Below are 11,314 nucleotides of genomic sequence, written 5' to 3'. Positions count from 1 at the left end.
CACTGAGCCACAGCCCCTGAAGATTTTCAGATTCTTTTGACTTTTTGGTGAGATCACTGAATGAGAGAAGAAACCTGGGTGGAATATGTAAAGTTAATGTTGTATATTGCTTCAAAACCTGGTAGTGGCTGGAAATCAAACCTGGGCAAAATGCTTGCACTGCTATGGTATAAATCATAGTTAAAAACAAACATCACTAATAGGAAGCTACTGCGATGGCTGAGACTCCAACAGCAGTCAACTGCTTGGAAGGCAGCTATGCTGACCACTATACCACCATCACTGGGCGATGCAACTGTTCACTGCAAATCTTGCAACACATCTGGTCATTAAGACAGACTTTTACATTAATCACCATGAACACAAGGAGATTGCCTTTTAATAGTTTTCTCTTTCAGAATAAGAGCTTCTGCAGCTCTTTGATAGACTGGACAATAACACTAGTTGGAGATGCCGGGGATTTAACCCGGGGCCTCATACATGCGAAGCATGCGCTCTACCACTGAGCTACATCCCCTGATCATTTTCAGATGTTTTTACTTTTTCTGAGATCATTGAATAAGAGAAGAAACCTGGGTAAAATATGTAATATTTCTGTTGTTAATGGTTTCAAAACAGGAACTCAGTCTTTCAAACTCCTTTATCTATCAATTCGTGACACTTCCCTGACCGGGAATTGAACCCTGGCCACGGCGCTGAGAGCACCGAATCCTAGCCACTAGACCATCAGGGAGTCAAATCTAGCAAATTTATCTATGGAGATGTGAGTTTCCTTTTCACTTGTTGTTCTTGCACATAACCGTGTTCCTGTTGCTCCTCACACAGAGAGTGAAATTACGTTAGTAAATGTCTGGTCTTGACATGTTTACAACTTGATCGTGTTTCTCAGCATATTATTTAGGTAGTTGCACATTTTGTTTCCCCATCCTGTATATGTTCAAATATTTGTTCTTTTAATCCTATTATTATTATTTTTTCATGTATATTGTACGTATATTTCATTTATATTTTTAGTCTGTACTGTGTGACTGTTGTACGCTGCTGTAACACTATAATTTCCCTTATTTTTGGATCAATAAATATCTATCTATCAAACTCATCGAAGCAGAAGCGAAAATCCAAATGTCACATTCCTTCGTAGGTCTACACAATGTTGTGATATTAAAACGTAATTTCATTCCTCTTTGGTGTTGCATTGCGATAACAAATAGCTACATTTGTGTAAAGTAATCAACAGGCTTTATGTCCGTGTTGAGTAGGGAGGGAAATGTAATGCATACCCCTACGTTTTATCTTCTTCTAATATTTATCATGAAACGAGGAAGCGATATAGAGCCCCAATTAAACAGAAAGTGAGGAAAAACAGCAGTGAGAGAAACAAATCAAGGGACGGAAGAGCAGGAAGAGGGAGAGCCAGAGGAGTTTTGGGAGTTTGGAGAGAGGGCATGTGATGAAAGGGAGGGATCTGACACAGAGAGGGATATTCCAGAGGGTGAGGAGGATGAAGAAGAGGGTGAGGAAGATGAAGAAGAGGGTAAGGAGAATGAAGAGCATGAAAAAGAGAGTGAGGAGAAAGAAAACATAAATGGGACAGAGAGAGGAACAGCCAGAGGGACAGCAAGGGGATCCATGTGGATCAAGTACTGCACCATCAGGTTTGTGATGAAGAAGGTTCTTACTATTTTCAAAGCAGTGCAATTACAATTTCATTGTAGGTCTGCTGTGTGTCCTTAAAATGGTGCTTTCTGCTGTCAAATTATTTTTTTGTGTCAATACAGCTCTGTTTCTTTTTTTTTAGTACATACTTGGCCTACATTTTGAAATGCATGCAGGTACACATGCATACAGTGGTGTACATGCATTTAGGAACCCATGCTGAAGTTGACTAAAAAGAGATTTAAAAAAATCATCTTTTGGAAATTGATCTTAATGCCTTAATTTAATAAAAAGGAAAAAAGCCAACCTTTAAGTATACCAAATGCATTGTCCAGCGATGGTGGTATAGTGGTGAGCATAGCAGTAGTTTTCGTTGTGTGGTTACTTGCTTTATTTGTCACGAAGTAACCAGAAAGGTTACTTGCCCAACCCAATTGGAAAAAATATTAGATCTCTGTTATGGTACAAATAAGGGAGCATTTCAATCAATCAAGCTGCCTCCACGAGGATCCACAGATACAGGCAGTGCACTACGATTTGCAATTTGTTTAAAGTTTATGAACATTTGAGCAAACATATACAGTACTGCTTTTCAGGTTGTTGTGGCCGAGTGGTTAAGGCGATGGACTAGAAATCCATTGGGGTCTCCCCGCGCAGGTTCAAATCCTGCCGACAACGAATAGTTATCTTTAAGAATGGCAGCAAACAAATGACACCTCACGGTTTACCAAATTGCAGATGTGCCTTCACAAACAATATTGTGTTATCTCATAGGTACTGGAAGCCACCAATGTGTTTCTTGTCTGTGTTACAAGATTTGCAGTGAACGTTGTATTGTCAACTGGTGTGTTACTTTTTGACTATGATTTATACCATAGCAGTGCAATTATTTTTCCCAGGTTTGATTTCCATCCACCGCAGTTGCATTTACAGGTTTTTGAAGCCATATACAACATTAACATTACATGTTTTCCCCAGGTTTCTTCTTTTATTCAGTGATATTTCATTTCCTTGTGGAGTCATCCCAAAGGATTAATAAAAATAAGTCTAAGTCTATCTCGGAAAAAAGTTTTAAAAAATCTGAAAATCTTCAGGGATGTAGCTTTTGGCTTTTTCCTTGCAAAGGTTTTTTTTCCAACAACATTAACAAGCATACCATTAGTTACGGTGCCGGTGTTTGTCACGATGTGGAGAGCTAATACTTGCAGGTAGTGTGGCCGGGTGGTCTAAGGTGCTGGATTAAGGTTCCAGAATCATCCATCCATCACCTTGCTGAGATTGTTCCATGTTAACCTGAGGTTCAACAAGTAATTGTGATAATCTCTATATTGATCAAATAATCGTGATTATCACTTTGGCCATAATCATCAGCCCAAAGAGATCTAATGTTTTATCAAACCAGTTTGGCAAGTAACCTTTCTGCTGACTTCTTGTAAAAAAGCAAGTAACATCACTCAAAGAAATCTACTGCGATGGCTGGGAATCAAACCCAGGTCAACTGCTTGGAAGGCAGCTATGCTCACCACTATACCACCATCACTAGACAATACATGTTCACTTCAAATCTTCTAATACATCTGGGCATTGAGACTGAAAGTGCGTCCAGGGGTCCTGTGTTATCACATTCACAAGAATGGGAAGTGCATGTATGTGTGCGCTCCCTTCGATAGCTCAGTTGGTAGAGCGGAGGACTGTAGAGGCAAAAAGCTGAAATCCTTAGGTCGCTGGTTCAACTCCGGCTCGAAGGAGAAGTTTTTTTTCCAGAGTTTCCCTTCAGGGATCAATAAAGTATTTCTGATTCTGATGTAGAGATGGACAGACGACCCAAAAACCTAATACTTCTTGCCGAGACATGACATGAAACAAAAAAAGAGTGTGGTAGATATGAGCGCAAAATCCTTTTACGACAGGCTTTACGTGAGATTCATGAAACGTTCGTATCAGCCAATCAGAGCGTAAGAATGATCGACATTGATAAATGCAGCAGCTGGAAAGCGACTTGATTTTGCCACTAAGAAGTGATAGTAGTATTTTGATGAATTTGCGTCACGTACGACACTCTTTTCCATCACATTCAATAAAAACCAGATTGTTCAATCCATTCCTCTACTTCTATGCAAAGTAGTCTCATCCAGGACCTATTGCACCCTAAGCAAGAATCATAAACCTAGACCAATGAACAAGGAGCCATGTCCTGCTTGTTTGTTCCTTATATTTTTTCTCAGTTGTTTCTGTAGCGTGCAGTTGAAGCAGGATATGAAAATTGCCAACATGCTGTACTACAATTGTGCTGGCTCCTAATCTGGGTTAATTTAACAATAAACTGGATTTAACAGTACAGATTAGGGTTTGAACAGGTCCTGCCTACAGGGCTCGTCCGGGAGTTGAAGCCAGGATCTCTCACACCCAAAGGGAGAATCATACCGCTAGACCAACGAAAAGTAAAATCATTTCAGCAATTAGCAGTAGCAATTTCCATCAAGTAAATGTGATCAGTCAGTGACTAGAAAGGCAATTGTTAAGTAGTTTGTTTGGCATGTAGTGTTTTATAGCTCCACTGCCATATTGAGCTTTCTGACTATAGTGGACAAAAGACTATTTTTGAAGCAAAACATTTTACCAACATGGAACTTGAATTTGGGTAAAAGGAAATGCAGCTTGAAAAAGGAAATGCAGCTTGAAAAGGGAATTGCAGCTTGGATTTGTCACTGACTTGAAAGACTATGGTCAGTAGATTGTCATGGGGTCTTTTCACGGCTCCACTGAACGAGTCAGTTTCCCGATATCATTTGACAACAGGAAACATTTGATACAAAATATTTTACCAAAACACAGACTTCATTTTGTCAGTAAAAAGTGATAGTAGTATTGTGATGAATTTGCCACGCCGATGACACTCTCTTTTCCATCACACTCAATAAATAAACCAGATTATTCAATCCATGCGTTTACTTCTAGGCAAAGTGGTATCATCCAGGACCTATCGGAGCCAACGTAAGAATCATACCCATAGACCACGAGCCATGAAACACAGAGTTTTAGCAATTTTCCATCAAGGAAATTCAGCTACAATCTGTCAGTGAATAGAAAGGCAATGGTCAAGTAGTTTGTTTGGCATGTAGTGTTTTTTGGTTCACTGCCAGATTGAGCTTTCTGATTTATTATACGACAGACTACTTTTGAAATAAAACATTTGAAAAAAAATTTCCATTGTGTGCAGTTGAAGCAGGATATGAAAATTTGCCAACATGCAGTACTACAATTTGCTTCCTCCTAATCTGTGTTAAATTAACAATAAACTGGACTTTAAATTACGGATTAGGTTTGTAACAGCTCCTTCCTTCAGGGCTCGTCTGAGAGTTGAACCCATAATCTCTTGGACCCAAAGTAAGAATCATACCGCTAGACCAACAAGCCACTTAAAACACCTTATTAGCAATTTTCCATCAAGTAAATGTGACTAGTCAGTGTCTCGAAAGGCAAAGTAGTCCCATCCAGGACCTAGCGCACCCTAAGCAAAGTTAAACATTTGGTAGACCTTATAACTATCATTTATGTGAGCTTCCTGCTTACCTTGAAGAGTCTTGAAGGAGTCTACTGAAGCAATGATGAGCCAATACCTTGTTAAAAAATGTTATCAACACCCTTCACTCTTTGCAATTTTTCTCTGACATTTTTTATTTTAGAATATTGTAACCAGCATTAAGTGAGTAGTTTTAGGTCTGTGTGAATGTGGGCCGAGCATTTACCTCGGCTGAACTTGTGAACATCTCTTTGGCATATTCCCAGTCTGATCAAGTCCAGGTGCTGGAAAAGCTGTGATTCACGTTTTGAGGGAATGGGATCTGCATGTGCTTTCTTACCAGGAAGTTTCTGGAGGTCCAAATGGGATCTTTGATGGCGGCCAGGGTGAGCCACAGATTTGCAAAGTTACATGCTGGTATCTGTTTCTTTGGCCTGACGGATGGACAGATGACCCAAAAGCATAGTACTTCTTGCAAAGACATAACAAGATACAAAAAAAAGAGTTGGGGAGATAGAGTTAAGCCCTGACAGAATAGAGAACTACAGACAAAAGTTAGAACTTTAAAGTACAAACCTTTTTTCAAGAAATCTTTATTGTGCTCACATTGGCCCTCATGTCTGAAACGTGCATACTACCTAAAACCGGCGTAGGACGGGCGTAGGCCGATTCCTACGCAAAGTTCGGCAATGTATGTGGAGTACATAGGTTTTTTAAACAAAAAAAACCACAACTGATGCTGAAAATACAGTGACTTTCAGGTGGTTGAATACTGGCACAAGCACATGAATGGAAGTTGTGATTCTTTGGTTATTTCTGAGATTGAGACAACAAAAGGCATTCTTTAAGGGTGGTAGCAAACCAATGACTCATCACAGTATAAAAAAACGCCTTCATTGACAATATTGTGTTATCTCATAGGTACAGGAAGCCACTCGTCTCCATGAATGCCTTTCTTAGCATTTATTTTCAGTCTGTGTTACAAGATTTGCAGTGAACGTTGTATTGTCCAGCAGAAAGGCAACAGGTGTGTTACTTTTCCACTATGATTTATACCATAGCAGTGCAATCATTTTGCCCAGGTTTGATTTCCAGCCACTGCAGTTGCATTTACAGGTTTTGAAGCCATATACACATTAACATTACATGTTTTACCCAGGTTTTTTTTTTATTCAGTGATATTTCATCCCAAAAGGATTAATAAAGATAAGTCTCTCAGAAAAAAGTCAAAAAAATCTGAAGATCTTCAGGGGATGTAGCTCAGTGGTAGAGCTCATACTTTACATGTATGAGGACCTGGCATCTCCAGCAGGTATTATGGTAGAGTCTTTAAAAGAGCTGCAGAAGATATTACCTCCTGTGGTAATCTGATGGACAGCACAACAAGAACTTTAAATGTACATGTTTTTCTTAAAGAGCTGAAGATTTGAATGGTTTAAATAACTGAAAGAACACAGAAGTGACAGAGTCTAAGAATGTATGGAATGTAAAGAACTAAATGGAACAGCCTTCTCACAATGAAATGTGTTTGAGTACAGTAGCTCAGGGGTTCTCAACCTGGGGGTCGTACTTAATTTATAGGGGAATCGTCAAGTAGTTGAAAAAAAAAAAAAAAAAACATATTAGACTGGGGAATTGTTTTTACATTACCAAGTTTGGTACCTGGAACAGAGAAAAGGGTCTGAAGGTCGGTTGAGAACACAAGGGAAAGAATTGAACTTTAAAAGTATTAGTGGTCTGGACAAGTTGGGCCTCAATGAAGAGTCCTTCTGCAGACTGGTTGCATCTCCATTTATCAGCTATGTATCTGACACAAGCAGAGCATTACAGCAGGAGCCGCTGTTGACAGGTTAGCTACAGTCAGATTCCAGCGTGCATCTCTAGTTCCCAATTCAGTCGTGCTTTAGACTCACACCATGCCCACCAGGTGGGGCATTAACAGCTAACTAAATATTCAGACTATTTAGTCATGAGTTTTAATCCCACAGAGTTGAAATTAAACCTTCCAACAGCAAATATATACAAATGTGTATTTCTTGTCTAGTAGTGGAATCTCAAGATGCAGAGTCCCTAGAACTGTGGCGGTGTAGTCTTGTCTCCATTTAGCAGCAGTTACAGCACAGACAAGCTTGCCTAGTCACTTACTGGAATGTGTGACTCAAGTCAGAAGTGGCATATCTGTGAGCTAATGACAGCCCTGGTTTATAGTGGCCCATTTTAATAATATTGGCACAGAAACCCAGTTAAATAATTTATTCACAACATCAGTCAGAATCAGTGGTTGACTTTACATTCCTTTTGAAAAAGGACTCGTGAATCTTCCCAAAGGATTACATTAACGGAGAAGGTGCATTTAAGTTCCTGAAATATAAAAGCAAACAATTAGTGCATCTTGTTTAACATTGATGCACTGGGGCAAACCTTTGTTGGGCTTTAGGTGTGTTTTTCCCTGAGTTTCAAACACAACCTGAAGTCTTACACTTGCCTTGGCTTCAGAGTTGGAATCACAGTCGCTAGCAGCAGCGTTGCCTTTGATAGCAGCAGTGTTGCCGGTCTTGCACGTTGTACGTCCCAGGAGCATTTCCAGGAAGTAGTTCAAACCTTGGACAACCTAAAGTTACAGTAAACAGGACTCAGACATGTGAGCACCAATAAGACAACGCAAGTCATTGAATATGTAAGGATTAAGGCCAATGTCAAAAAGAAGAAAACGCATGAGTTCAGAGATTAAGTAACAAGTTTGACATTGGCCCTAATCCTCTTCCATAGTAGAAAAATAAGGTTTAACGTTACCTGAACTTGAGCCGATGTAATGTCCAGAATTGCGTAATTAAACATGTCTTCTGTGTTGGCTTTGTTGAATTCAACCACAGCAAACTGCGCCGCTTCTAAAACATCAGTGCGGTTCACCGGGACTTCTTGTGGGCTACCGGGAGGCAGAGGAGGAGGAGATTGTCCAGTTACAAAGCGGCCGGTGAAAGCAGAAACAAAAACGCAAACCCAGACAAACAGCATGATCGCAACAGGTTGTTCAGCTGTAGCTATTAGGAGTCCTGTTATCGGTTCTGAGTGGACTAGTTCAAAGCCGAGTTAATATACCGTCTAGAGAAACATACACACACCTGTTTCCTTTCTGTTGATGAACACCCACACAGGTGTTTCCAGTTAATCTGGCTGATTAGACCACACCCCAGGACTCTGTGGGTGTCCTTTTGGTGCGTTCGTGCCACCTGGGAATATCAGGGACCGCCCCCATCATTACATTAGGCTCGTTCGAGATGAACTGCGCCTCGCCTGTAAAGTGGACGAGAGCAGGCAGCAGCAGCGGGGGGCGGTGACAAAAAAAGCTGCGGTAAAGTCGGACAGTTTCCAGCCGATTCCAGCTGCCTTCAGGCTGGACAGGAAGTGACAAAAACACTGTGGTGCGATTCCGATTTAATAAAATATAATCAGACCCACACATCAGCTTGTACACAGTCTCCAGTTGTTTTAATTATGACAGAGTAGCTGGGAAGTGCTCTACATGCGATCTGTTGCTGATTTAATGACAACAGACTGGAGATGATCCGTGATCTGAACGGATTTATCTCTTTGACTTCTAAACTTAACTATCAGCCTCACATGTGTTATGTACAGAATAAGTCTTTAAATCAACAAATAGCATTTAAAATCCTTCCGATTCAAAAACAGTAAAAAGTTATATAAACGACATCATGTTGTAAACCAATCAGGTGTTAATCAGCTGAGAAGCCGGCGTTCCCAGCATGCTCTGGTCCGCCTGGCTCTTGCAGTCGGTAAAAAGCAACTGCGCCGCCTGCGTCTCAGAACTGCGGCCGCCTTGCTCTCGTGAGATTTCTGTTGCCCACGTGTGCATGACGTCAGAGCAAGTCGGGATCAAGTCGGACACAAATCTAACCGGCATGCAACGGGCGCCGATCGCCGTGATCGATTCTGCGCAGACCTGGCTCATCTCGAACGAGCCTACTGTTTTTCTGACTGCCAGCAAATGTCTAATAAGGGAGAACTCCCAGTCTCGGGAAACTTCCGGATTGGTACAATGGGGCTTAATAGGGAGTGAGATAGGGAGTGAACAGATGTGTGTTCCTCTTTTCTGTCATATTGGCGTTTGGCATAACAACTTGTTGCATTACTGCCACTAACTGTTGGGCATAGCCTAGAGCAGGGTTCCCAAAACTTTCAGCCCGCGACCCCCAAGTAACGGTGCAAGTGACTCGCGACCCCCCCCCCCCACTATAAACATTGCGCGCAAACCCCGCACGCACTACAGGCGTATCCAAACATGAGCATATTGACGACACAAAATACACAACAGCCATGACATTATTCTACAGTAATTTACTCATTACTTTAATTTGAACTTAATCTCACCTAATGAGGTGGATGTGCAGTATGTTAGGAGCACAGCAAGTTAAAAAGCTCTATATTTAATTTAAAATAGTTTTTTATATACATTACCACTAGGACAAAAAAAAGAAAAATCCCTTTTACCTATTTCGGCCATACTGTATTCGCTATTTCGTGGTGTTGGTTTTATCGGTCTGGAGTAACAACTGTGGGCATCAGCAATGGGGCGAAGGTAAAGCCCGGGTTGGTAACGCTGCTACCACCATGAGTACGGCGTGGATGGACTCCGTTCTGGACCAGAAAGCAGCGCCGGGCGCTCGCTCTGTGGAAGGAGCGGTACACGGAGCTAGATGGCCGCTGGCTGCCTACGTGTTTATACACTTTATACATCCTCAAACTGGCTGGAATCACACACATCCTCTCCAAGGAGTGCACCAGCAGGGACATTGTCTGGAGGAAGTTCAGGCAGCAACTGGCAGAGGAGCTGAGACACGAGTTTAGAGGAGGAAAGGGAGCGGGCGCGGTCAGAGCCGGGGGGGGGGGGGGGGGGGGCGCGGTCCGAGGAGCAATGCGCACCACAGCAGACACCAACACGGAGGCAGTGACAGGTTACGTTAGGTTATAAATGTTCAAAGAAAATACTTTTAGGTTTTATTTGCATGTTTACATACCGTTTTTTCAGATGTGATGAAATAATTACGTTTTACTATGCCATGATATGAGTTATTGAAGCACCTGGGCAACTCAAGTGTATAATTAAACACGTTAAATTGTACATTTTGGTGTTATTTCGTTTTTCTAAAGATATCCTAACACAGTACCGCATTAAAATTGCAATTAGTATTTATCATGACAGATTATAGAGTTTAGAGTCTTGCGGTTCCAGTACTTTTGGAATCCCGGCAGTTGTAGTGTTAATGTTGGAGACCGCTACTCGGAAAGAAAGAAAATCAAAACAGCTTTTCCCTTTTTATTTAGTTGCTTGGTTTATTTTAAATTTAGCCACTAGTTTATCTTGTGTTAAAATCATGGCTAACTCTATGCTATTTCTAATCGTTTTTAAATTTTTATTTTATTTCTGGAAATCAACTCGCGACCCCCCCTCTCTGGCTCGCGACCCCCACTTTGGGAATCACTGAGTAGTTTAATGTCATTGTTTTTTTTTTTAATGTTTTTTTTCCTGCAGTATATGGTGAAGGATGAGAATGTGCCGCGTGAAGAACATTTAAACATCCATGTGTTTAAATGTGTTGTCCAAAGAGTGTCGGCTCAGAGCGGCTACCGAAAGAAAGAACAGGTGGCTGGTCATGTGACCTGAGGCGGGAGAGGGAGCGTCACTTGGCCGAGGAGAGTCGCCTTCAAGCAAAAATACTATTACTGGAAGACCAGTTTTTCTGGCCACAACAGTGTTTTGATGGTAAGTGTTTTGGTGTAGTTGTGGTGTGCATGTTGTCTCATTTAACTGGTCTTATGGTTGATTGTAGTATTTGTTAACTGAAGTAAAAGTTACCATTTACACTTAAAGTATGTTACCAGCAATAGTTCATAAGTTGAACATGAATATTTATTGTTCTGATATTCATTATGAATGTAAGTGTCCTTCTGTGTAACAGTCTGTTACAATGTTGCATATGTAGATTGTGATTTTGGACAGTAAAAACTAAACAGGGACGCTACAAGGTAGTTATTACTTGCATTTAATCTTCAAATATGCATCACATCGCCTGAAATCTAGACCCTCAGGATCAGATAAGACCACATTCAAAAAAT

The 11,314-nt window shown here is 41.0% G+C and overlaps 1 protein-coding gene and 3 non-coding genes across 4 annotated transcripts; 2 read left to right on the top strand and 2 right to left on the bottom strand.

Moving 5' to 3' along the window:
- Positions 1–445: 445 nt before the first annotated feature.
- On the bottom strand, positions 446–517 carry trnaa-cgc (transfer RNA alanine (anticodon CGC)). Its single transcript has one exon. It is a non-coding gene; the product is annotated as a tRNA-Ala (tRNA).
- Positions 518–2,252: 1,735 nt separating this feature from the next.
- Positions 2,253–2,334, top strand: trnas-aga (transfer RNA serine (anticodon AGA)). Its single transcript has one exon. It is a non-coding gene; the product is annotated as a tRNA-Ser (tRNA).
- A 982-nt stretch (positions 2,335–3,316) lies between these two features.
- trnay-gua (transfer RNA tyrosine (anticodon GUA)) lies at positions 3,317–3,404 on the top strand. The gene is given in 2 exon segments: positions 3,317–3,353; positions 3,369–3,404. It is a non-coding gene; the product is annotated as a tRNA-Tyr (tRNA).
- Positions 3,405–7,658: 4,254 nt separating this feature from the next.
- LOC116677296 (cystatin-F) lies at positions 7,659–8,255 on the bottom strand (the record flags this gene model as incomplete). The annotated part of the gene is made up of 2 exons (XM_032507870.1): positions 7,973–8,255; positions 7,659–7,790 (listed from the first exon to the last, which is right to left on the bottom strand). Coding segments are annotated over exons 1-2 (354 nt in total), but the record flags the coding sequence as incomplete, so codon positions are not given.
- Positions 8,256–11,314: the final 3,059 nt, after the last annotated feature.

This window comes from Etheostoma spectabile, unplaced genomic scaffold (genome assembly GCF_008692095.1).
Source record: "Etheostoma spectabile isolate EspeVRDwgs_2016 unplaced genomic scaffold, UIUC_Espe_1.0 scaffold00004794, whole genome shotgun sequence".
Classification (NCBI taxonomy): Eukaryota; Metazoa; Chordata; class Actinopteri; order Perciformes; family Percidae; genus Etheostoma; species Etheostoma spectabile.
Note: the sequence above shows the minus strand (reverse complement) of the source record. Positions and strands in the feature narration are given on the sequence as shown.